The sequence below is a fragment of the Thunnus maccoyii genome, chromosome 22, assembly GCF_910596095.1.
Source record: "Thunnus maccoyii chromosome 22, fThuMac1.1, whole genome shotgun sequence".
In the NCBI taxonomy this organism is placed as follows: Eukaryota; Metazoa; Chordata; class Actinopteri; order Scombriformes; family Scombridae; genus Thunnus; species Thunnus maccoyii.
This window is the reverse complement of record NC_056554.1, coordinates 22366756-22394515: the sequence shown is the minus strand read 5'-3', so window position 1 is coordinate 22394515 and position 27760 is coordinate 22366756. Positions and strand designations below refer to the sequence as shown.

Below are 27760 nucleotides of genomic sequence, written 5' to 3'. Positions count from 1 at the left end.
GAGAGAGAGGGAGGGAGGGACGCTGTCATCACGTACAGCCGCGGAGGAGGGGAGGAGAGTGGGGAGGGGAGGGGGAGCTCAGCCGGTCTCTCCTCTCTCTGCAGCAGCGGCCATGCTGCTGTCCGCTGCCTGTCTCGGTGCATCCCGCCGGTGTAGCCTGCCGCCGCTGCATCCCTGTATCCCGGGTTAGCGGACCGGCCTGCACCGAGTCGGCTCGGTCGTAGCGGTTCAGTCCGCCTGGAGCTGCAGGATCCGCCGGAACACACCGGAACAACAACGGGAAGAGGAAAAAGCCTCCATAGCAACAAACCGGTTTCACGGCATTATTGGTAGGTGCCTCCCTCTCTCTTAGTGTGTGTGTGTGTGTGTGTGTGTGGGTGTGTGTGTGTGTGTGTGTGTGTGTGTGTGTGTGTGTGTGTGTGTGTGTGTGTCAGCACAGCTTAGCAGTGTTTGGGCGGATAGATGGATGAAGTCAATTCGTTTATCAGATGAATAGGGACACAAACAGGGTACAGGTTTTATAATAATCTGATCCACAGGCTCATATTTTGCTTTTGGCTTCAGATAAATTTGATTTTACAGGAAATCAATGAAAATTTCTCACTTGGGCCTTGCAGGAAATGTCATTTAACTAAAATATAGTGACTGTATTTCACCTATAACCTCTTTTGCATATTTGATTTGACTGGAATTCATACATATTTTGCATGTGGAGCTATAGGAAGCAAATTTGCAAAGCAAAGGGAGCCCAGTTTGTGTAGTATTGTGCTCAAAATCCAACCCTATAATGCAAGCGTGTGTTCAGTATCCTTAAATAACTGACTGAATTAGCTAATTCAATATAAATCCTGCTCTCTTTCTGCACCAGGAGACATAATAATTGAGGCTGAATTTATCTCTCTGTCTCTCAGGATGGGAGGTCTGCCTTGTCAGTAAACCATGTGATTGCCATCTCTTTTATTTGCAGTGATGGAGGCATGTTGAGGACGCCGGAAGACAAAAGTGTGACTGGGACAGAAACCTCCTGAAACAAACCGGATTACCAGGACTGCAACTGAACGTGCCAGGTCTGAAGCTCGACTGCTGGGATTGAATGGGCTTGTACCACATCTACACAACAGTGTACCAGGTTTAGAGCCCGATTACTGACGTTACAGCTGGGTAAGTAAAACTCCAGGAAGGTTTGCGCAAGAACACAAACTGGTCATCAACTAGAGAGTAGACATATGCTTGGATAAGCTTCACTTGAGCTTAAAATGATAGGGAAGTACATGGACAGTCTGAGGTTTGGGTCCACTAACAGTCATAGTGTCCATCAGAGTAGCCTTTAGCAAGATATTCAACCCTGACATGATCAAGCATTAAACTACCTGGACTTTAGGATTCTTCTAAAATAGAATAACTATCTTTTGATATTCCACAACAGGATATCACTGGAATTACAACCTGATCTACAGGCGGATCCTAAAACTACATCTGACATCTCTTTACTGGGATTATACCAGGGTAACAGAAACTTCAGTTGATATAAAGGACTGCAACCAGGACCTAAACGTCTTCTTACTGGCTTTTCAGTTTTGCTAACTGGACTACAAAGCATCTAAGAAGTCTGCATGATCGATACTGGGATTACAGCAGGGTTTTGAGAATCTAAAGCCAAATTTTGAGGACTGCAACTGGATTACCAAGTCTACAAAAAGTCACTTTTAATAGATAATATCCTGGTACTAGAAAAAGTACTAGCTAGTAGCTACTAAGTCACCAAGCTTACGACCCAGTTTATCAGGACTACACAGCACGAGAGTCAAGTTATTTTCACTTTAACCAACTTCGAATGAGGTAACGAGAATAAGAGTTACTGTTTATCTCTGCTGGAAGATGAATTGTATGTAGTAGAGAGACTCTTCTGAACGTTACTGGACTTTTATTCATCATGTCGCTAAGTAAGACCATCGAGTTGGAGCACTTTGACGAACGCGACAAGGTTCGCCGGGGACGCTCCACCCGGGCCAAGAGAGATGACTCCACCGGCAGCGCTGGCGGCGGGGGGTCGGGCCCCAGCTCCAGGGGCAGCAGCCTGGTTCCTAGCCCTGCCCACAGCGCCAACTGCAGCTACTACCGGACCCGCACCCTGCAGGCGCTCACCTCGGAGAAACGGGCCAAAAAGGTCCGGTTCTACCGCAACGGAGACGGGTACTTCAAGGGTCTGGTGTACGCTGTGTCCAGTGACCGGTTCCGCTCATATGATGCTCTGCTGATGGAGCTGACACGCTCTTTGTCGGATAATCTGAATCTGCCACAAGGGGTGCGCACAATCTACACCATAGACGGCAGCAAGAAGATCACCGGTATGGACGAGTTGGTGGAAGGTAGGACTCTTTACTCGGCTTTGTTCTCAGTTGACTTACATTCTACTCAAAGGAATAGTTTGACGTTATGGGACATTTGCTTTCTTGCTGAAATTCTTCTTTTAGCAGGGCGGCATAAAAAAGCATTTAAATATATAGTTGGGTGGGAGATTATGTTTGTTAAACTATAGTCTTGTGATACCAGACAATCGGAGTCTACCAAAGTCTGGGGATTTCTAAATGCACGGTAGTTGGTTCAATGGCGGCGTGAATGACCACTAACAAACCTACTTGCCTACGCCCCTTACATTTTTTCAAGGACACGCCTTACTGGAAATTATGCTCTCCCCCCATTCTCCTCCATCACCACCCCAATATGAAGGCCACCCTAAAGACTTTGGATTGGTTTCTACCCAGTTTTACCAACAAAACCTGGGAGATTGTCCTCAGTCTCTATGAGTGAAGCGTTTAGAGGCCGACCTGTGAATCTAGTTAAACTAAAGCCATTGCTACACACAGGTGACCACTTATGCAGTGTTCACATTGTCACATTTTTGATGTTAGATGGTTTATTGTAGATTTAAAAAAGGTCAAAAGTAGCATCATGAGTAAAACTTTCACTTTCACTCTTTATGCTAAGCTAAGCTAAGCTAACTGCGTGCTGGGTCTAGCTTCTTGTTTAGCGTACAGACATGTTAGTGGTGTTGATCGTCTCTTGGCAAAGAAGCAAGTAGGTGTGCTTGCCAAAATGTCAAACCTTTCCTTAAAAACATCTCCAATGCAGTGTGTCTGCCTGCTGGTTAGACAACTGCTTATGAAATGTATACCTGATTTAATGTTGTCCCCTCATGAACAGGTCATTGTGGTTATTAGGTTTGTCTGGAACCAGTCATTAGGATCAGGATGAAGGCAGATTGAGGCATTTTTCACTGGCTGTAATAGAGCATGATGCATTTCTGATCTCTTTAGTTTCATTAACATAGTCCTTTTTTCCTTTTCTCTATGTTAAGTGTCCTTGGGTTATGTGAAAGGTGCTTAAAATCAAATGTATTATTATTATAATTGTCATAACCAGTTGAGCTCCGGGTATGGACCATTTTCTTTTCTTTCATTAAAAGAATTTTCCTAATATAAAGCGTTATCATGCGACTGAGTGAAAGGCATCTCTGGTGGTTAGTGGATGCTTTTCTATGAGACATTCTTACATTTTAAAAATATATTGTGGTGGGAGGTTATGTAGTAATTAAAGCAAAGTGACCATTTATGTAAGATGGTTTATTGTAGATAAAAAAGTCAAACATAGCTCATCATGAATAAAACTTTTTCTTTTTCATTACGAGAGAAAACACAAAAGTGTCTTTGCTGCCTACCAGACTGTTTTCATCAGCTGCCACTGAAATTGTTTCCATACAAATAAATGGACTTTTGATTGACTATAAAATTACAAAAGAGTCAATTATGGACATGCCGTAAGTGTTCAGACTCCATCGATCAATCAATTGATCTGTCTAAACTTCCTCACTGTCTCCTTCCTCTCTGCTCTGTCTGTCTTTGTTACGCAAACACACCTGCATTATTTATTTATACATCAACAGCAGAAGAATCAATACAGAAACATTTTAAACACTAATCAGAGACCAAAACGATCCAAAGCATCAGATATTTAGTTAATTAAAGTCACAATGAAATGAAAATGATGTTTTCATCTCACCAGCTAATGATGCGCAACAGAACACAAAAACAACAACACATTTTCCATCCACCATTCAATCACACTGCCTTCCTCTCCCTAACTGATGTCCCACTGGGTTACACTATTAAATGATCCCTTCCTGTGTTACGTCCTGTCTCCAGCATCCTACATCAAGAGGAAATATATTGTGTGTCATAAGGAAGCAAGATTTTTTAGTTTTTGTTAGTGTCAGTTTAACCCGTGAAGTTTGGAGAACCAAACCGTCAACCCATGAGTCACTGGCGAACAGCAAGTGTATGAATGTGACATTTAGAGCTGCAACGAATAATTAATCAACAGGAGATTAATCAGCAAGTATTCTGACAATTGATTAATTGTTTCAGTCACTTTTAAAGCAAAAAATGCCCCAAATTCTCTGGTTTCAGCTTCTCAAAAGTGAGGATTTGCTGCTTTTCTTAAATTGAATATCTTCAGGCTTTGGACAAAACAAGCAAATTGAAGACATCACATGGGCTTGAGAAATTGTAAATGGCATTTTTTACACATTTTTTTTTACAGTAAATGACTAATCGGTTAATTGAAAGAATATTTGGCAGATTTATTCATTATGAAAATAATTGTTAGTTGTGGCTCTGGTGAAATCTTTCATGTCAGAATTTAAAATATAAATATACATACATTATATTTCTGGATAATCTAACAACTCTGAAGTCCATCAATTCTTCTTCTGTCAAAGTCATTTATCCTGAAACAGACCAGCGGCTGAGTAACATCACTGACCATCAATATTGATGTGTGACTGTGATATCCGCTAATGAGTGTTAGTGCCAGGAAGCTGTTCAGCCAGAGACGTACTAAACGACAGATGCATCACTCTTCAGCACTTCGTGGAATCAACTAATGACAGGTTGAAAGTGGGGAAACTCGTCATTCACAACCTCTCAGTGCATTCAAGCTGCAAGAGAGAGGAAAACATGGACGCCTGAAGCAGCCAGAGTGTTTGTTTGGCTCTAGTTTTAACTGTAGAAGCTAAATAATGTTACTGTATTGGTGTGATTGATCGGCCGTACAGAAAATTAAACTTGCATGTGTTTTTACAGTAACATTTTGTTGTGTGTGGACAGCTGCATTCATTTAATGTCACATTAGGAGCTTCAAGGCCTCTTTTATGTACTTTACTTTTTTTAGTTAAAGAAATCTTGAACTTATGAGATCTTAGAGATAAAAGATTCACATGTTTAGGACACCTGTCAACAAAAGTTGGTATGACGATTAAAAATACTGTGTATTGACAATATAGCACTATATCCATTAAAGTTGTGTTTATCTACCTTGATGGCTGATGTGAGGCGTTCAAAGTTCCCCCGTCTAAATCATGACCTCAGTGTCGATCTGAGTGGTTTTTACAAGTCAGAAACTGGTATTTACACAAATATGAGATGAATGCAGCGTTACAAAAACAAAAACTAGACAAACGACCAACTCAAAGGAAGTGATGCCACTTTTTTACTGGCTTTAAAACTTGAGCTACAGCACGGGACTCCCATATTAAATGCAACTTTTTATTATTTGTAGTTATTATTGATTATATTTTTGATTTTCAGTTACAGTTATTCTGTAAAATGTGAGAAAATAGTAAAGAAACACCTTTCAGAAGTTCCCACTGTTCAGGGAAACGTGTCCAAATTAATATACTATAGACTTATAAACAATATCTATTTATTTTTGTTATTTTCTTTGTTTATTTTTTGTCCCTAAGTTTATCTATTCATTTATCTTAATATTTCTTCTTTACTCAGGCCTACAGTCAGTACTGGGATAATGTTGCATTATTGTGATGTATATAATAGTAAATAAAATATTTCATTAGACATTTCAGGAGTCTGAGTCATGAATCTTTTGGCACTTTGGCTCAATAAATGACTTAATTACTTATGTAATAATTAAAATTGTTGCCAATAAATGTTTTTGAAGGTAACTAAGTAAAAGACCAATTGTTTCAGCACTAAATGATATCAATGACAACTCGTGTGTGTTTTTCTCAAGCAGTTTGTGGAAATGTTTAAATTAAATGAAAATGTTGAGAAATGTTCAGACTGGCAGCGTCTCCAGTTGGAATTTAACCTGTAACCCAGTCTGTGGTGCTGCCTTGTAGAGCTGCAACTATTAGTCGATTAATTGATTAGTAGATCCAGAAACTTAACCTCCAACTATTCTGATAATTGATTAAACATTTTGAGTCCTTTTTTAAAGAGAAAATGTCCAAATTATCATATTCCAGCCTCCCAAATGTGAATATTTTCTTGTTTCTTCAGACTTCAGTGACAGTAAACTGAATGTCTTTGGGTTGTGGACAAAAAAACATTTTAGGACGTCACCTTGTGCTGTGGGAAACAGTGATTGGACTGGACGTTTTATAGACCAAACGATGAATCGATTAATAGAGAAAATAATCATGCAGATGAATCGATAATGAAAATAACACAGCTCTAGTGTCTTGCTCTGCTGCTTGAGCGACACACAGAAGGTGTTTTGTGTTTTCAGTCTGTCGGGTATTTGAATAAACACCCGGAGCAGTTCTGACCAGCTGGTTTGAATAGCAAAGTCAAAGTCAACAGCACACGGTGGAGAGACAAGGTCACACACAACACCTGGAGAGAGAGAGAGAGAGAGAGAGAGAGAGAGAGAGAGAGGCAGAGTGTGTGAACATGTCATAGGGATAAAAGAGAGAGAGAGGAAAATTTGTGTGTTTTTGAGGGCTACAGGGTCCGACAACTGTGTGTGGAGGGAAAAAACAGTGAGAAAGGTGTGTTGGAAAGATAGCGAGCTCTGCTGTGAGATATAAAGAAAGGTAGAGAGAGGGATATAAAGACCAGAGGAGAGAGAGGGCAGGAGGTGAGCCATTTTTAACCATGAACAGGAGAGCGGCTGCAGGCTACTGCTGCAATCTGCTGGAGAGACTACACAGGATTTATCATTTTAATCACTGTAAAAACAATGTCATTCAGTATTTATATATATTATTATTATGTCAATCAGACATAATAATTGGAATAATTATCGTTGCCCAGAAACCCTCCATCCCTTCCCTTGCATGACACCTAAAAGAGAGAACAGGATTTAAAATAATAAATCTATGCAAATAATTATAATTATAGTAAAAAACTAAATAGATAATAATTATAATTTTATTTTGAGTTTACAAAGTGGTTTGACAGAACAAAAGCAGAATACTCAAAGCAACAAAACAGCAGAAAGCTGTAAAGCCAAAACAAAAGAAACAAAGACTAAATTAGATGCAAAAACACAGTAGACAGAAGACAAAAAGACAATAAAAGATTAAAAGACAGTAAAAAGATGACATCACATAAAAGCAAGTCTTTAAAATTAGTTTTAAGAGGTGATTTAAGGGATAAAATAAAGTCCTCTGTGCAGTAACAGACAAAGTGAGCAACTAGCTTGTGAACATTGGTCGTAAAAGGAGAGTGAATACTGGACTTCACGTCGTCATGTGGACAGAATTATGATTGTAAATAAATAATAACGTTGCTCTGAGTCTGCCGGACGTGTAAGTAGGTAATTGCTAACACGTTGGCCAAACAACTTCAAAAGGTGATAATATGTCAGGATTCTTCGGCCCTCTAGTGGTCAAAAATCAGTAAATGCAGCTTTAAGATGTGAGAAAGGGTGTTTTCAAACCAGTGTTGTTTAGACTGGTTGAATCGGACTCTAGTTTGTTTTCCTCCTTGTCTAGGCAGGTCTGAACACTGTAAACGTACCAAAACAATTGTACCGAGACCCTTTAAGGAGGCGGTCTCGGTTTGGTCCCAAACAAACTCTGGAGAGGTTGTTATAAAAAGACACATTTAAATACAATTAACCCCTGAACATCCACCCTTTTTATAGAATTTTTGCCTATTTGGCCAAATGGAAAAGCTTATAACAGAAGAACTGTAAGGCCATGATGTGTTTATTAGGCTTCATTTAACAAGTGACACCTTCTAGTTTCTGGAAATGTGTTTGTTTAGCATGTGGCTAAAACACAAACAAAACTACATCAGTTCAAATGAGGCTCAAAAAAGTGTTTTTGGTCAGCAAACAGAAAAGTTTTGATTTAAAAGAACTGAAGGTTGCAGAGTTATTTCCAGATATGTGGTGCATAAGCAGGCTTTAGATAAATAAATAGAAGTCAATAATATGTTGATTCTTGCATTATTTATTTATTTATTATAAATTTATCTGACTAGTAAGGCAGGTTTGGTTGCACTGTGTCCTTCTACATATCATAATCTGTCACGTCCTGTTCATACAGTTTTAATTCTGTCATTTATAAACACTGTAAATAGATTAAAGAGTAAAATTTTCACCAGATCATCATTCGACGCCTCCTGTGTGACACGTTCAGTATTTCACCTCATGTTACCAGCAGAGAGAGAGAGTGAATCTGACATCTGCTGTCTCACACACACACACACACACACACACACACACACACACACATACACACACACACACAGCTTGTATTACTACAGTCGCTCTCAAATCACTTCCGACCTTAAATCACCTCTGAAAAAAGGAAGAAGCAGTAACTTTGCTCACATTTTAAATAAAAACCATTATTTAACTACATTTACTCCAATAACAAACAGCTACATGAGTCTGAAACAAACCAGTTGATTTGTTCAGGACTGCTACTGGTTTCAGATTATTTCAGTACACTTTGAAAGTTACTGTATAGAGACATGAAACTTCTCTAAAAGTGAGCAGTTAGTCTCCTCTTCCTCTTCTGATTGGAGATGCATTTGAAAAGTCGTCTTGATGTGTTTCACTTCAACATCTGAGTTTCAAATTTGGAGGCCAACAAGCATTACATTTTTTAACTTTTAATACCGACTGTGTTTTTTTTGTTGAGACAAAAGACGTTACAGAAGCAGCTATAATTGATATTTTTAGAACAACAGTGTCTGAGCTGTCAGTGTGCAATGTTTCTGGCTCGTAGTGATGAACCTACAGAGAATTATCAGTGACTCTGCAGCTCCTCTCGGCTTTACGGAGCTTTATAGTGAGTTTCAGCTCGTTGTTTATCTGTCCGGCTGCAACTTTACTGTTTTGGTTCACTCTCAGAGCTCTTATAGCGTCATTTTTGGCCACAACAGGCAGCTGTTTTCAGACAAAAAGCTCTAAAAAACCACTGTACACTACCCGCTCAGCACCAAACGTAGACTAGCTGGTGAACATAGTGGAGCATTTAGCAGCTAAAGAGCCAGATATTTTCCTCAGGAGTTGGTGGAGACAAAAACAGAGCTAAAAGAGAGTGAATATTGGACTTACATTCACCAGGTGGACAGAAACACGACTCCACATGAACGATAATGTTGCTCCGTAACTGCTGGATGTGGAAATCAGCAAGTTTGCTAACAAGTTCAACATATCAAAAAAAAAGTTTAAAAAGTTGCTCAATAAAAGTCATAATGGTAATACTAATTATCTTGGATGTGCATCCTAACATAACTTCTCCTCTTCTTCTTCCCTCCCTCTCTCTGCTCAGGTGAGTGCTATGTCTGCGCCTCTAACGAGCCCTACCGGAAGGTCGACTACACCAAGATCTCCATCCCAAGCTGGAAGCCGGGCGCCAGCACTGGGCCCGGCGCAGCGAGCACGGCCCGGTCCTCCACAGCGTCGGCCGGGGTGTCAACGAGCGCCACCGCCGGCGCTAAAGAGCGTCCTGAAGGTCGCGAGGGCAGAGAGAGCAAAGACTTCATCAAACCCAAACTGGTGACGGTGATCCGCAGCGGCGTGAAGCCTCGCAAGGCGGTGAGGATCCTCCTGAACAAGAAGACGGCTCACTCCTTCGACCAAGTGCTGGCCGACATCACGGAGGCCATCAAGCTGGACTCCGGGGCCGTAAAGAGGCTGTACACGCTGGATGGAAAGCAGGTGAGATGATGTTTGAGGGCTTCTTTCTAGACGCAACACTTAACTTTGACGTTCAGCAAACATACAGAGAGAAATGCATCGACTGAACCAGTTTCTGCACCGACAGGAGCAGGAAATACATCAGAAATCACTACAACAGGCTGCAGCTACACAATAAATATTGTTTTTTAGTAAGGAACACCCTTTACTTTTTCACTTTCTCTTTACAAACATAGACAAACTGTTACTATCAGTTTTTTCTCCCTTTAATTCAGTGTTGGATGATGGAATCAGTTCAGACTGTTAATCTGAGGAGTTACTGAAATGTAGGAAATCAAGAAATGAAGTTGTCAGTTAGCCAATCAGAAGAAAGTTATTCAGCAACTATTCTGACAATCAGTTCATCATTTTGATCGTTTTTAAAGCAAACGACAGAAGAAAGACAGAACAAACATGAAGGCTGCAAAGCCTCCATCACTGGCATCTAAATAAAAACCAACAAAAACTAATAAATTCAATCAGGTTTCACTTGTTAGCAAAACGCTCATGAAACACGACAAAAGAAGCTAATTTAAGCTTTTTATCTGGTGTCCTGATCTTCTCTCTCTGACGATATTACATGAATATAATTCATATTCATTTATTAACTTCTGGTGGAATCGTATCATGATGATATGATCATATTTCATCTTTTTACAAAGTTCTGTTGAAAATTTGAGCAAAATTTTATTTGATACCAACAAAATTAGTTGTTTTTGTTTCACGTGTATTAAGAGTTTCATCTGATATAAAACAGTGAAACATTTCATTTGAATTAAACAACAAATGTGGTTATTTTATTTGTGATTTTGCACATATTCACTACAGAACATCTGAAAATAGCCCTAAACTATTATTAGACTAAAATAGACGAGACAGACTGACCCAAAATATTAAATTGCATCACTTTTTAGAAAGTAACTGCTGATATCAGGATCAGTTATGTATAAAAGAACATATTTTAAGGTGGAATTCTTAGTGTAAAGTGAGTTCAGCCTCTTTGAAGCTTAATATACGACACTTTCAGCTAAATATAGCGTCTGTTTAAAGTCCTGGAACCGCGACAGTCAGCTAAAGTTAATTTTTTCCTTTGTCATGTCGAACAGACTCTGATCCTCTCTGAAACTCTTTTTGTCGTATTGAGTTAAGAGTTTTGGATTTAAACGTGTCACACACTTGCTGGCGGTACTATTTTTACCACACACAGACACACACACACATTTACACACACATTTACACATGCTTTGAAGATGCAGATAAGAGTGTCGGCTGTGACACAATGACAGTGGAGAGCTGAGGAGAAGCAGAGACAGCAGGAGGCTGGTCGGGGCGTCGGCGTGACTGAAGGAAGGTTGTTACAGTGAACGCAGCTCAGATTTAAACACTCACACACACGTAGCGAGTCCGCCCACGAACACACAAATGATCCTGTAAGCACAAAGCATCACTGAGATGTTGCTGCAGCGCTCGCTGGTCTTCAGGAAATACAAGTGATGTAAGTACGTAAAGCCTTCAAAAAAACAATAAAAGCTTCCATCACATACAGATCTGTTTTAAAATAGTTTCCACTGATCCAGATTTAAACCTGCAGTGCAGAACGTTTACATATAAATGAACATCTGTTAGATTCAAGCCAAATAAGTTCACATAATGCTGATTAAGCCCATCACTGCCAGATAAATCTCTGGGTTTGACATTCACCGCGCTGGCTGGATGAACACATACTGAGCACACCAGAGACTTCCACCAGCGGAGCCGGCTAACGTCCGGTTAGCTCTCTGCTAACTTTAAATGGGGATAAAATAATTTAATCGTGCGGCTCTTCTAGACTTTCCAAATGTTATCAGACTGAATGGATTAAATTCTGACAGTAAAACGAGTCATTTCGCGGGAGATGTGACGCTCAAAACAATTTATCTGCCGTTTTACAGCCGCAGCAGTAGAAGTCTACAGCAGAGCCTACGACGTCATCGGTGTTGACAGTGTTTTTGTAATTACTGTCACTGCCAGAAGGGGGAGACAAACGTCCCGAATTGCAGCTTTAACTTATAATGAAATTAATTTTTTTTTACAACTTTTAAATTTAATTGTTGGAAAAATAATCTTTAGTTGCACCTTTTGATGTGATTCTGTGTTTTTGGGTAAAACATTTCAACACATGACAACAATGATTATTATTTTCATTATTGATTCAGCTAATGATTAATCGATTAGTTGTTTGGACCATGTTGATGACTGTTTCCCAAAGAGCCTAAGATGACAAATGTCTTGTTTTGTCCACAACACAAAGGTTTTCAGTTTACTGTCATTGAGGACTAAAGAAACCAGAAAATATTCACATTTGAGAAGCTGAAATCAGAGAATTTGGACATTTCTTCTTAAAAAAATGACTCAAAATTTAATAGTTGGCAGCTAATCGATAAATCGGCTGCAGACAAGCTGTTCACCTGACAGAGATGATGATATATTATAAACTGTTTAATATTCATTTTGCAGGACAGAACCACATAAAAAACAAACAAAAATACAGACTCGTTTACTCTTAATGAAGCCTTTTATTCTCTCTGCCTCAGACGGCTTCACTTTTTTTTCAGACAGTCTGAATGAAACAAGGTCGGAGTGTGTGCGTGCGTGTGTGTATGTGTGTGTGTATGTGTGTGCACGTGTGCGTCTGTGTGTGTGTATGTGTGTGTGTGTGTGTATGTGTGTGTGTGTGTGTGTGTCTGTGTGTGTGTGTGTGTGTGTGTGTGTGTGTGTGTGTGTGTCTGTCCTCCCTCTGTCCTTTCAGTTTGTGCAGCCACTTCAAGCAGTGGGACAGAAACCCCATCACACACACACACACACACACATTGACACTGCAGTGTGGTTACCATGGTAACCAGACATCCGGTAACAACCCCTTACTCCCCACACCCACACACACACACACACACACACACACACACACACACACAAACACACACACACACACACACACGCACATGCTGTGCAGCTCCGGAGGCGGTAAGTAAAAAGTAAAACAAGGGAGGAGTGAGAGGTAAAATCGAGGACAAAAGGAGGGAGGGAAGAAAAGGAGGGATGGAGGAGGAGAGGATGAAACTGGGAAGGAGACGGAGGAAGGAAGGAAGGATAAAGTGAAAAGATGTATGTGTGTGTGTCGTCGCCAGTGTCTCCACAGCAACTGTACAGCATTAAAATTCCTCGGTAGCACAACTCAAGTTTATTTGTTCAGCACGTTTCAACAACAAGGTAACTCAGAGTGTTTTACATTAAACATTAAAGAAGCAACACAGGATGTAAAAGCAACACAAGACAATTAAAGATAAAATACAGTTAAAAAGAGATAAATAGGAAATAAAAATAAGCTAAAATAGATTAAAAGATAAAACAGGAGAGTAAAAGTTGTAGTTTAGTGTAAAATATCAATAAAAAGTCTTCAGCTGTGATTTAATAGAACTGAGAGTTGCAGATATATGAAGCAAAAACACTGAACGCTGCGTCTCCAGGTTTAGTTTTGACTGTGGGGACAGAAAGTAGACCTGATCCAGACCACCTTAGAGGTCTGGATGGTTCATAACGTAGCAGCAGAACCGTTTAATGCTTAAAAAAAACAACAGTTTTAAAATCAGTTCTTTGACAGACAGGAAGCCAGTGTAGAACTGGACTAATGTGATCCACTCTCCTGGTCTTAGTGAGGACTGTGAATCAGCTGCAGCTGTCTGATCCACTTTTTAGAGAGACCTGGAAAGACACCATTACAGTAGTCGAGTCTACTGAAGGTTTTCCAAATCCTGCTGAGACATAAGTCCTTTTAAGACCTGGTAACATTTAAAACTTAACATTAAATACACTGAAAAGACGGATCAGTCATGTGGTCCCGAGTGATCTGGTGTCTGCTGGTTTATGATATTTTTATTGTATCATTGTAAATTGTGTGTTTTGTGTGTACATCTATTTTACTGTTGAGTTTGATGTATTTTAAAGGCTCATTTAAGCACATTAAGGGCGTTACAAACTAGCTTAGGCTATAAATAGAGCATTCATAGCAAAGGGAAATTAAAGTATTAGGGCCACTTGACATAAATCAAGATTCAGAAACAGTGAGGTAGATAAAAGAAAAGAAATGCAATTTAAGGCTAAATTATATACAATAAATAGACTAACTCAAATATGAAAAATAAGTAAAATAACTAAAAATAGAATAGAGACTAGAGATATAACCATAACTATAATACTATATACTATTAACTGAGTATACACTATGCTGTGCTATGTGGCATTAGTTCATTCTACATACTTGTCCCTATTCAAATAATTATTAAATAAATACATTTAAATTGCAGAAATTTTGACAGTACTATCAGTCGATTTGTTTGCAGGATTAATGGAAACTGTGTTTCCATGTTTGAAGGTCCAACGTGTACGATTTAGTGGCATCTAGCGGTGAAGTTGCAGATTTCAACCAACTGAATACCCTCAACCTCCCTTCCAAGCATGTGGGACAACCTACAGCGGCTGTGAAACGTGAAGTTCATCTCTAGAGCCAGTGTTTGGTTTGTCCGTTCTGGGCTACTGTAGAAACATGGTGGTGCAACATGGCGGGCGCCGTGGAGGTGGACTCGCTCCCTCTGTAGATCATGGATGTATAATAAGCGCTGGATAGGGCATCACAGCTCAGCCTTGCAGCCAGTTTTTTTTCCCCAGTGGCCACTCGCGGTATTGCAGCGAAAAATCCTTTCCACCACTGTAAAAGAGACGTCTGTAAACTGTTGACGGGACGCCTCGAACTGCAAACAATTTCAATTATGACTCTTTCTTGAGCTGAGAAAAGTGCTTTAAAAATCTGTGACATCATCACAATGTAAAGTCTATGGGCCAAGCGGGAGCTGGTGGGCGGGGCCAGTGGGGGAAACACTACTGCGCATATTCAGTGGGCCGCACAACGCGGAAGCAAACCCGGAAGCTAGAAACTTTTTTTGGCGTATGTGCCAGCCGAGCAACTCCTATAGGACTGAATTTTTAGTCCAGTATCCAGCTCTTATAATACATCCATGATGTAGATATAAAGACTCGTTCTACAGTAACGAAAACACAACGATTCTTATTTTCAGGTGATTATAAACTAATTAAAACATACTTATGAATATTATATTACATTCTGCTAGATGCCACTAAATTCTACATACTGCACCTTTAATTAGTAATATACTTAATATAATAAGTCAAATTAATTTTTCTAGATCTGGTGTTAAAAAGCTTCACAATAGAAAAAAATACAGTTTATATACACAATATAAAAATAATGTTGTGTTTACTGTGTCTATGTCTGTCCTGCACTGTGTAGATGAATATAGATTTTTTTAATTAACTGTACATATTGATCCCGTTAATACAGTGTTTACACTCCAATTTATATTTATTATTATCTACACTGGTATTCACACTTCTAATTATATTCTGTTTTTTACACACATAGTTTCTTTGTACATCTCCTACATTTTTTATTGTTGTTTAATGTTTATGTTTATTGTTTTCTTTTCTGTTGACATCAGGACCACACTGAATAAATCCGATTTTGATTGTCAACAGCTTCATTAATTCATCAAATAATCTGTTAGTTTTCACTACGTCACCAAACCTGAGAACTAAATATTTGCAAAGTCATGCAGATTAATTTTCTGTGCGACTTTTTTCCTTTTTTTCATCTTTCTCTATCTAATCCCTCTTTTCTTCACCTGTTTATCTCCCACGTTGTGTTTACTCCTCTCTCTCTCTCTCTCTCTCTCTCTCTCTCTCTCTCTCTCGCTGCCTAAATCTGGAACATTTTGATGTACGATTTGTATTTAATCCTCAAGACAGCAGCGTTTGTTTCTGTGTGTCGGAGCCAGTTGAAGCGCTGCCAGCGTCAAACGTGATTAAAATATTCCCAGCTGTCGTCTGCTTAGTCAAACACACACACACACACACGTCTGTCAATCCAGTGTCCCAAAAGTTTGATTAACAGACCTGCGTGTGTGTGTGTGTGTGTGTGTGTGTGTGTAGCTGACCTGTCTGCAGGATTTCTTCGGGGATGACGATGTGTTCATGGCGTGCGGGCCGGAGAAGTTTCGCTACGCTCAGGACGACTTCGTGCTCACACACACCAGCAAAACACAGTCCTTCGTTAATGGTGAGACACACACACACACACACACACACACACACACACACACTTTTTGTAAAGATGTATTTATTGGAGAAGCATGAAGGAGGATAAAAGTTGGATACAGAAATGAATAAAGAAGTGAAACAAATAAAACTTGACAAGACAGAAACTAGAATTATGTGAGAATATAAGTAAGTAGATTTATATGTAATTTATTTACAGATAATTCTCCTGAAAGATGCCAGAACTGATCATCAGTCAAAGATAATTAGACAGCAGAGCTCTTTTCTTCCATTTTTTCCCTGTCAAAGAGTTTTTAGGGAGTTTTTCCTCATTTGAATCAATGGTCTGAGGACAGGATGTTATATTACTGTAAAACCTCCTGAGGAACGTTTGTGATTTGTGATTTGGGTTATAATAAAAATAAAACTGACTTAAAGGTGGAAACAAAACTTTATTTATTGAGTTTAAAGGTTCATTGTTGACATTTGAAAATAGTAGTTTGAATTATTTGTCAAACATTTTTTTTATAAAACGTCATAATAACATAATTAATCACAAAATATCAGGTCTTTATCAAGGAAATTAAAGCTGATTTTAGAATTTGTGCATTATAACGCAGCGATTAATGTAGATTTACTTGTGTACTAGCATTATTATTGAAAGCATGATGACCAGTTTAATCATAATTTGCATCATTTGTTATTTGTTAGTTTGATATATATTTATATAAATGAGGAAAATAACATTTCTATACTTTTTGTTGGTACATATGTACCTGCAAACAAGTAAATCACAACCTAAATAAAACAACACGAGCAGATAATGTTCCAACGAAGATAAAAGACGTCTGTCAATGTTTGTTTGGTCGCAGATGAAACTACTGCGGTTGCTACTAGCAACAGTAAACCCAACTGAAACCAACTGCTGTTTTTGCTTTAAATAACTCAATCAAAGTGTAATTTCTATTAAAAATAAACATTAAGTAACCGTTATATATCTCTCTCCCTCTGTCTGTTTCTCTCTCTCTCTCCAGAGTGCAGGGCCAAGGCGTCTCGCGCTACCGTCCCTCAGAAGACTACAACTCCCAAATCTCCCAGCAGCTCCAGCTTCTCCACCTCTAAGACTCCACCCAAAACCCCGTCCAGAACAAAGTCACCTGCCCCAGGTGAGAACTGAAGGGAAACCACCCTAAAAAAAAACTGGGGGGAGATATGAAACGGGAAAACTCGGCAGCCACACATTTCTCTGTTCTGTATTTCTCTGTTTAGCATCTTCAGGTTATGCTAACCCGTTGTTGCTAACTTTAGAGCTAACCTCCTTCACTTTTCCAGCATTTGGGAAAACAACAGACGTGACTTTTTAGCATTTATTAACTGACACGCTGTAGTCTGTACTGTACATTTACTGCCAGACTGACAACTTACCACTAACCTTTTCTTCTGCCCCGCTCGCATCCACCGTCGCTCTTTCCCGCTCGCTACGCAAACATACTCCTTAACGGAACCACGCGACCAGTGGTTTCCCAGGCAACGACAGAGGTTGACTCACGTACCGGAACAGCGCTGCACAGAGACTCCCAAACGCTGTCGATATCAAATATTAAAAAATATTTTTTTTTGGCCTGGCGGGGGTTCTCGTTGTATCATTATGGAGAAACACAGATTCAGTAAACGTTCAGTAAACGTTGAGTACAGTTAGACCCAGCAGTCTCCGTTAGGGGCGAAAATGGGCGAGTTCAAAGTTGTGAAAACAACGGGGGTGTTTTGAATACACCCCCGTTGTTTTCACAGGTAATTTGTTAGTCTGTCCCTCCCGCCGCAGGAAATAATGGATTCATCCTAGAAAGCTGTTGATGTAGCACTTTTCTCCTTATGAAAATAACGCGGAGATTATTCGACCAATGAGAATTTAGTCGGACGAGAGCATATCGACCAACTAATCGACCAGCAGACTACTGCCCTACAGATAAAACAATGATTGTGCCGCGTTCTGTTTCACAATGATGCTCTTCTTTTGTCTTGTGTTATAAATCCAGCGCATTTCTTTCCTTTACAGCAGTAAAGACTCTGACGTTCAACATTGTTTAGTAGCTACTCAGGTCAGATATGTGTGAGAAGCAGACAAACAGCCTCTATAATGTAATTATAAGTAGAATAGTTCATTCTGTCAGCAGCTCCTGACCAGCGGTTTGCTAACCAGCCGTCACCAGACTGACTGACAGCAGCAACTTACTGAACCAAAATAGTTTTCATGTCAGCTAAACGGGAAGAAATCATCAGTGTTTGTATTTATTTATTAATTCATTGATTTTATTTCCCCGCCTACGGTATCAAGTGAGGGGAATCTGCCTGTAGAGAACCAGACGAGCTCACAGACAGAGTGGGAGTCCTGATCAATCAATGTAGATACTGTTAATAAGTTCAAAACACATATACAGCAGGATATTTGCGTGAGTTAAACAGTTGTCTAACGCAACAGAAACAGATTCGGAGCATAAAAAAACACAGAGGGTCTCTGTGAGTCTGTGTGGATCAATAGATTTAATAAAATGGAAGCAGTTCTGAGTCAATGAGTAATCGTGTTAAATATTTGTGATTGTGATTTTTGCCATAATCAATCAGCCCTAATAAGAGCGTAAAACTTCTCTCACAGTGAATTATCTGCAGATAAGATCCTGTTGGCTTCAAACATGTGACCCTCCAGATGTTAAATATAATCAGATTAATGTGTTTTTGATGTTTATTATTTACATTTTAGACTTTTTTCAAACAACCAGCTGAGTCACTTTATGCTCATATACAGCACAGACTCAGGATTTAGTTTTTGGTCTTTGTGGACCAGTTTTGGCTCAAATACAGAAGCTGTTTAAATCAATGTGAGTCCAGCAGCAGCCCTGATGAGTTAATCTGCTGTTTGGTCAAACAGTTTGAGGCAGATAAAACTCAGCATGTTGTGCTTTGCTCAGTGGCGCTACGGACGGCGACACACTGGGTGTGTTGAACATGTAACTTTTTTATTTATTCTTTTTATTGCGACTAATCAAAAGGCTCCTTTCCTCTCGTCCGTAGCCAATGAGGCCTCAGGATCACAGTCAGGTGGAAAGACGTCCAGGTCGAGCCCCTCCCCCACCAGCCCCGGGACCCGACGCAGCCTCAAGGTCCGATTGATTGATTGATTGATTGATGTGTTAGCAACTGAAGTTCTCCACTGTTTTTATTCCTCAACTATAAAATATTATTTATATCATCATCATCATCATCATCATCATCATCATCAATATTGATTAGCACATTGTGTCAGAAACTACACTGAGATGTTGCATGGTAACCAATCAGATATATATTTATTGATTATTGAGCACTTAATTAATACTAAAAGTATATTGCAGTGTTATAGTGAAGTCACAGAAATCATAAAACAGGTAAGAAACAAAATGCAGCAAAAATAATGTGCATATATATGTGAATAAATCAAAAACAATAATAAAAACCAGCGAATGGAGACTGAATATATCATATATTATATTCTTTAACACTAATATATAACAAATCTCTATCATGACAGTCTCCAGTAAATACTGCACATTCATGGTGCTGAAATATGTTTGTAACTAATCAGAAACAAAACAAACATTTCTTTCTGTCTGCAGATTTCTCCTCGTCGTGCTTCCTCCACAGACGTAAACGGAGACGCCAAACAGGCCGATGATGATGCCGTTGAAGGTTTGTGTTTGTTTTGATGTTTACAATCATTCGTCTGAGTCTGAAACACAAAGACCGTGAATTTCTCTTTTTGTCGAGATTGTCGGGAACATGTTGTTCACATTTTGAATCTCTGGTGCAGTTTAAGAAGAACTCATCTCAAGCAAAGACTAAAAAAAGTTTAACTTTTTGATAAAAGAGCTGAGTCGTGCAACTTTTTAAAAACATCTTTATGACAGAAGCTCAAGTTGTTCGACAGCTGGATGAAAGATCTGAGACTTTGTGGGTTTCTGGATGAATATTAAAGTGAATTTTTAAAATCAGCATTTGAGTCAGTGAAATGAACCACAGCTTAAAGCCTTCAGCTTCTGGAGTTATAAAGAGTTTGTCTGTATGTTTATTACTAACACGTAGCAAATAAAAAAAACAAGATAAGAATAAGAAATAAAATGAGCAGTACAGAAAATTCCCAATAAACAAAGTCTCATAAATAAATATTATGTCTGAAAAGGAGTATACCCCTTCTCTATAACTCATTAACTCAATATTTATCATATATACAACTCATAAACTACCCCAATGATATTATGTACAACTCAAATATCCACCCAGATATAAATTAATTACCTCAGTGTTCATCCTATCGATGCTTCCTCATCACTACACCTCTTAAAAAGGATATTTTTTGTACATCTACTTGACTCGATGTATATTTGCACTTTGCTTGAGTTCTGCATCACAGCTCAGTTCCAGCTTTTCACTCTGAGGGTTTCACGAGTGTTTGAAGATGAAAATACCAACGAAAGATTGAAAACCTACGAAGCAGAAAAGACGTTTGAGTTTTTGAGTTTAAGATGGAATCAGAGTGAATTTTTTTTAAAGCCGACATCTTAATGGAAGCTGTTAAACTCTGACACATTTGATATGTAGGTTCAAACCAGAGTAAAGACTAAGATCTCTTCTTCTTCTTCTTCTTCTTCTTCTTCTCTTCACAGTGAACGGGAATCGGTCTGTTTCTTCCTCCATCATCAACGACAAGTACAAAGTCGGTAAAGTAATTGGAGATGGAAACTTCGCCGTGGTGAAGGAGTGCGTGGAGAGGTAGATAAACCAAACTAATCATTTAAATGATGACAATTAGAAGAAAACTCCAAAGTTTTAAAACACTTAGCTTCAACTGTACATCAATTTATCAGGAAATCTTTAAGTCTTCACCATAAAATAGTAAATCAGATCTGTTGGGTTTCAAAAATAACAGCAAGTTATTTATTTGGGTTAAAGCTTAAATGATCAATCGATGATCAATCAACAGATTTTGATAATTGATGTAATCTTTTAAGTAATTTATATCAATCAAAAATGCCAAATAAATGCTGGTTCCAGCTTCTCCAATGTGAGGATTTGTCTTTTCTCTCTTTTTCAGTAATGATTGAATCATTTTTTGGATAGTTTTTATTCATTTCATCCATTCAAATTTTTTTATTGATAAGTGAACACAAAGACACACATAACACAGGACAAGACAAGAGGGAGAAGCAATAAAACACAAAAGAAAACAAAAACCCCAAACCAAATTTTAGTCATATTTTTGGATTTCTTTATTCTATATACACATGTGAAGTTGTTTGGTTGGTTTTCTGTTTGATTTAATTGTAAATGGAATATTTTTTTGGTTTTGGACTGGTGATCAGACAAAACAGAACATTTGGATGCGTCACCTGGTCAATTAATCAAACGACTTTGATAATTTAATAATTTTTTAAAGCAAAAATACCAAACATGCTGGTTTGAGCTTCTCAAATGTGATGATGTAACGTTTATCTTTGTCGTACATGATAGTAAACAAAACGAGACATATGAAGACATCACCTTTGACTCTGGGACATTAAAATGGGCATTTTTCACTATTTTATGACAATTTATAAACCAAACAATGAATTGGTGATGAAAATAATAATCTCAGTTGCAGCAGTGATGGACTAATGTTCATGTTTCTGGTGTGTTTTGATTGACAGGTCGACAGGACAGGAGTACGCTCTGAAGATCATTGATAAAGCTCGCTGCTGCGGGAAGGTAACACTGATTTATATTTAGATTCAGAACATTCATACATGCAAATTATTATAAGAATAACAACTAAAATACAGAAGCAGAGGCTTTCATTCATCTGATGGTTGCCTCTGCAGAGTGTTTTACATCCCACTTATTCCATGAAATTAATTAAACTGCTTAAACCACAAAATTCAGCCAATCAGAAACAAGCATTTATCCAAACCATAAAATAATAATGACTAAAAACACGACAGGAACCAACAACAGTTTAATGTTATCATGTTTATTGCAGGATGATGCTACATATGTAGACAAACTTATAAATAAAATGTGAATTTTCTGTGTATTTTCATGACGATTTATGTGATCCAGCATGAAATAATACAGCAATATTAGCTCGTGGCTAATGTTAGCTTCATGCTAGGTCGCCTAAATGTCCAACAGATATTCACCATAAAATCCACATCAGTCCTGAAGTTGTTGAGAATTTGAAGCTCCTTCTGTCTTCCAAACGCTGCACTGATGTTTATGTAGGTTGTGGTGCAGAAATGATACCCCGTTCATGTCATATTGGATCATATCGGTAATTATGAGTTTCCGACTTGTAGGTAACGTTCATATTAACATATAAATTGTAATTATATCTGGGGAACTTAATCTAAAGGCTCTGATGCATCCAATTTAGCACTTTATAATTCAGAGGTGACAAATCACATCAAACACTTTTGTTCAATGTAATTAAAGCCAAATTTAATGGATCAAGTGTTATATTGTCAATCTCCACACGTCCAACTCTGTAATCATGTGTCTTAATGATGTGAACGCTCCCTGGTCGTTACCATGGTAATCTTTCCCATCTCTACCATTCATCCTGTATCAAGGTCAAAGTAATCTTTATTGTCCTCAAGGGACAATTAGTTGCACAGCCAGCAGTAGATGAATACAATCAACAACACAAACCAACTTACACTCAAACAAATTACACAAAAAAAGACAAAAAATTACATAATACTGCTCAAAAAGCCAATGGTAGCAGGCACGAATGAGTTTTTAAGTCTATTGGTCCTGAATCTATGCAGAATATATGTGTGACCAGATGGAAGCAGCTTGTACTCGTTGAACAGGAGGCGACTACGGTCAGCCAGCACTGACTGGACCTTTGTGACTTTGTGGCAGCGATTTCACTGCACATTCTTACAATCCCTTCCAACCTATTCCTGTTTATCAGGGTGAGTGACCCAAAACCAGCAGATAAAAGAAAAGGTTAAAACAGACTCAATAAAACATTTTCATAAAAGAGGTCAACGTTAAAAGTTCATGCGCTGGTGAGCCTTTCCACAGACAGCATCAATGTTAGGGTCAAATGTTAATTTGTTGTTGAATATCGTCCCCAGATACTTGTGCTGTATATCAACATAGTGCAGAGCTCACTGTGTGTAGTTCAGGGGGGGCTGCGAGATTGGAACGCTCCCAGAAAAGCTCAGCTCTGCTTCGCTTGTTTACAAAACGTGAAATCTCAGGAGCCAATGAGGTAACAGATGAGTGACTGAACTTTATCAACAACACAGCTGCTAATAAATGAACAAACTGGACTTTAGATTCTACCTCCACTGTCACATAACTCAGTTATTTATTTCTGTTGCCTCCTTTATACATTTCATGCACGTCATTTATTTGCCCATAGCACATTTATATTTCTTTTGTGCAGTCAATATTTCATATCCCATTTCACAACTATTATAATTCTGGTCTGCAAGTAGATTTTAAATTAAATTTTAATATTATTTTGTTTATTTTATTATTACTTACTTTTGCTCTATTTTTATTATTTATTATGCTTACATACTTGGCTAATAAAACCGATTCTGATGAAAGATGGTAGATCATGTAAACACCAAACCGCAGCTGCAGGATGAAAACAACATACAAAGAGAATCCAAACACTGAATATTACACACGTCCAAAGGTTTAATAAAGAAATGTTTAGATTATCAAGCATGAGACAGAAAAAAGCCAAAAATGAGAGCATCTACAATTAGAAAATCACATGATATGAAAAAACCCATCATCCCAAAGCCTTCTGATATGTACATAAAAACACTAAACTGTCTGAAAAAGAGCTGCAGCCTGTAAAGGATATAAAATCAAACTTGTTTGTTTTTTCCGTAACTGTGTATTTGTCTTGAGATGTGGATGCTCTGTCTGTGTGTTTGTGTTTTATCATCATGAGAGTCTAAAAAACCACATCCTGAAAATCTGTGTGTGTGTGTGTGAACAGGAACACCTGATAGAGAACGAGGTATCGGTGCTGCGGAGGGTTCGACATCCCAGCATCATCGAGTTAATCGAGGTGGACGAGACGCCCTCTCAGCTGTTTCTGGTCATGGAGCTCGTTAAGGTTCCTCATCATCTTCTTCTCTCTGTTTCTTTCAGTCTTTGCAGCTGAGAATATAAAGAAACATTTGAAGGGTGTGTGAAAAAACGGTTATTTTTTTCTCTCCGCCTCCTTCAGGGTGGCGACCTGTTCGACGCCATCACCTCCTCCACAAAATACAGCGAGCGCGACGCCAGCGCCATGGTGTTCAACCTGGCCGGAGCCATCAAATACCTGCACAGGATGAACATCGTCCACCGAGACATCAAACCAGAGAACCTGCTGGTATACACACACACACACACACACACACACACACACACACACACACACACACACACACACACACACACGTTCACTGAATTTATATATATATATATAAAATCAGCCAAAATGAGAGGAATATTAATATAAAAGCAGTCAGTTAGGAGCTGATTTTTGTTTTGGAAAACAATCTTTAACAGATAATTTACATGATATATCTTCCACATTTAATTGTTTTTGTAGTGTTTTTGAAAGGGGTTTGGTTATACATGAATAACAAAATATGGCTACGCTTTACTATTACAATATTAAATCCCCCATTTAGCATCTATAATCAGTATAAACATTTAATAAATGGCTAATAAGTCACTAAAATGTAGTTATAAGCAGATATGAGGATATTTTAAAGTGTTTATTAATTTTTCAACAGTTATAACTTCTCTTATGAAGACATTTTATATTATTATAACCGTGTTTTACTATATTGTAATTCATTATCTGTTTATACAGCAGCCTCCATTTATGGATGCCAACAGGAGGAGTTATGATTGTTGGGAAATACATTAATGTATCTGCTTACAGCTTTATTATAGTGTCTGTTTTTGCATTGCTTATAAATGATAAATAGGGGGATTTAAAGTGTTACATACATTTAAATATCATAAAAAATCATAATACAAATGATGAAATTAAAAATAAGTTTACATCACCAGTAAACTCTCCTTTTTACACTGTTTTTGGACACAATATTTGAAACTTGTAGAAAATATGAAAGTATTAAAAATACATTACAGTGTTAATTTATAGCATAAAATTTGTTTCAACCATAGTATTAGTTTTTTAGTAATAAATGTAAATATGGCTGCAACCAATGATTATTTTCATAATCTATTAATCGATCTATTATTTTCTCAATTAATCAATTATTTGTTTTGTCTGTAAAATGTTGGGAAATTTAGAGGATTGTGAAAAAGTTTCCCCTGGGCTCAACATGACTTATGTTATATGTCTTGTTTTGGAGTTCAAAAACAAAATTTATTCAGTTTACGGTGAGATAAAACAGAAAAGCAGCAAATCATCACATTTGAGGAGCTGTAACCAGCAAATTCTGCTTGAAAAGTAAATCTAATGATTATTTGATTATCAAAATATTTTCCTATTTTAATTTTCTGTCGATTAACGAGTGAATGAATCAACTAATTGTTTGAGCTCTACTTGTAAATCCACAACAGCATTTATTTCACAGAAGGCAGTATTAATGTAACAAAGATAAATCATTTTCATTTATTAGCTGCAGTTGATGAAATATGTGTTTACTATCATGTTTATTAAAAAAAATCTTTTATATCCAAAGTTCTGTTTAATTATACGTTAAATCTACTCTGTGGTGTCGTTTTACCTGCTTCAGCTTCATCTGTTTGTGCACTTTGGGAGGATTTAAAGTGTTCGTCTCTGTGTACTGCAGGTCTGTGAGTATCCAGACGGCACCAAGTCTTTGAAGCTGGGTGACTTTGGTTTGGCGACGGTGGTTGAAGGACCGCTGTACACCGTGTGCGGCACACCGACGTACGTCGCACCGGAGATCATCGCTGAGACTGGGTGAGAAAGAAAAAGAGTTGAAAATCAGTTTCTGGGTATTAACTGTTAAAAAAAGGTTTGCAGACATTTATATCAACCTGTTCTGTGTGTGTAGTTACGGTCTGAAGGTGGATATTTGGGCGGCAGGAGTGATCACCTACATCCTGCTGTGTGGATTCCCTCCATTCAGAAGGTCAGTAAATATGTTTTCCCAATAATAAATAAGTCTGCTAAATTCATTCACTGCTTATATTTTGTAGTTTTTTACTCTCATGAATACCTGATAATTATTGTTAATTTTGTCAAATTAATTAATTGCATTGCCTGCCTCCTTTTCCTCAGTGAGAATAATGTCCAGGAGGAGCTGTTTGATCAGATCCTCAGAGGGAAGCTGGAGTTTCCATCTCCAGACTGGGACAACATCAGTTTGCCTGCCAAGGTACCAGTCAGTCAGTGACATACTGACACTATCAGAAGTAAACATGTCATCAGATGGAGCGTTCAGACATTTAAGTCTTCTTGAAAACAACAAAGTAAAACAAACAAGGCTGTGCTGCAGTTTAACAAGATGATTTAATGAAGTTTATTAGTAATCTGTTGTATTAAAGGCTGGGTGTGAACTATAAACTGAAAACTGCCAAATACTGACGGTTGTCACCTGATGTTTGGCCAGATTGTTAAAGTATTTTGAAGTAAAGGAAATGGGAACTAAAACTAATGGTGGATGATGGTGAAAGAGCTCTAGGAACACGTCAGAAAACAAAAAATTACTTGGATTTTTGGAATAATATTTTGCTTGCAGTACTGTAGTTGCAGTTTGCTTGCCTTTGCACAGTGCACATATTGCTTTATTTCCTATATATATATAACTGTATAAAACAGTTAAGTATGTGGATTTCTTGTATACTAAGTGCAAAAAACAGTATACTATAAACATAAGTAAAGTACAATTAGTATGTGGTAGGGACACAGCTTTAGTCATAAATCATAATTTTGTTAACTTTAACTTTAGAGTGTTTTAGTACATCTAGGCAGTACATCTATTAACACATGATTGCAGACATTTTACTGCAGGCTGCTAACAGTCACATGACCTGTTCCACAGATGCTGATTAGTCAGATGCTGCAGGTGAACGTAGATGCTCGTTTCACTGCCGAGGAGGTCCTGTCACACCCCTGGGTGACGGTGAGAACACAAGAACACACACAAACATGTAAAAACACATATTATACAGTACATACAGTCACTCTTCTTATGAAAAGTACTTTGTGACCTTAAAGTGGAAGCAAATATTTTTTAAGTTTGCCATTTATGAAATATCAATATAGCGTCATTAATTTAAAACACCAAGCTGTATTCCTCTTTCTAAAACATTTTCTACTTTGTTTTTACTTTTACTAAGTTCGTTTGCATATTTTCATTGTGAGATCATCACTGTTTCATCATATGTTACCTTTCATGATGAAAAACCTTGTTATTGATATGTGTTTCTACAGGATGAGGCTCCCGCCGACTCCAACACTGTGAGCAGCACTGAAGAGCAGCCCAGCGGAGAAACACTGGAACCAGAGCAAGAATCCCCAATTTTGGAAACCAAACAAGTTCCCTCACCTCTGGTCTAGAACATGTCCCCCTTTCATCTACTG

At 38.2% G+C, this 27760-nt stretch overlaps 2 protein-coding genes across 4 annotated transcripts in view; one reads left to right on the top strand and one right to left on the bottom strand.

Annotated features, from left to right (window-relative positions):
• The first annotated feature begins 56 nt into the window (after positions 1 to 56).
• On the top strand, positions 57 to 27745 carry LOC121889599 (serine/threonine-protein kinase DCLK2-like). Its single transcript, XM_042401678.1, has 17 exons — positions 57 to 329; positions 968 to 1161; positions 1427 to 2369; positions 9590 to 9978; positions 16039 to 16165; positions 17178 to 17309; positions 19213 to 19301; positions 19794 to 19866; positions 20841 to 20946; positions 21861 to 21918; positions 24176 to 24295; positions 24410 to 24556; positions 26001 to 26134; positions 26229 to 26306; positions 26456 to 26552; positions 27219 to 27299; positions 27611 to 27745. The coding sequence occupies exons 3-17, from the start codon at positions 1934 to 1936 to the stop codon at positions 27734 to 27736; spliced, it is 2193 nt and encodes a 730-aa protein (XP_042257612.1). The 5' UTR covers positions 57 to 329; positions 968 to 1161; positions 1427 to 1933; the 3' UTR covers positions 27737 to 27745.
• LOC121889578 (SH3 domain-containing protein 19-like) overlaps positions 24249 to 27760 on the bottom strand; it is a 71777-nt gene continuing 68265 nt past the window's right edge. The window contains exons 18-21 of one of the 3 annotated variants that reach the window (XR_006093566.1): positions 27208 to 27289; positions 25935 to 26130; positions 24506 to 24553; positions 24249 to 24339 (exon numbers count right to left, since the gene is read on the bottom strand). The gene's annotated coding sequence lies outside the window, so the exon portion shown is untranslated. Of the gene's footprint in view, positions 24340 to 24505; positions 24554 to 25934; positions 26131 to 26441; positions 26545 to 27207; positions 27290 to 27760 lie in introns of those variants that run through there. The other 2 variants (XR_006093567.1, XR_006093568.1) reach the window with 2 other exon arrangements.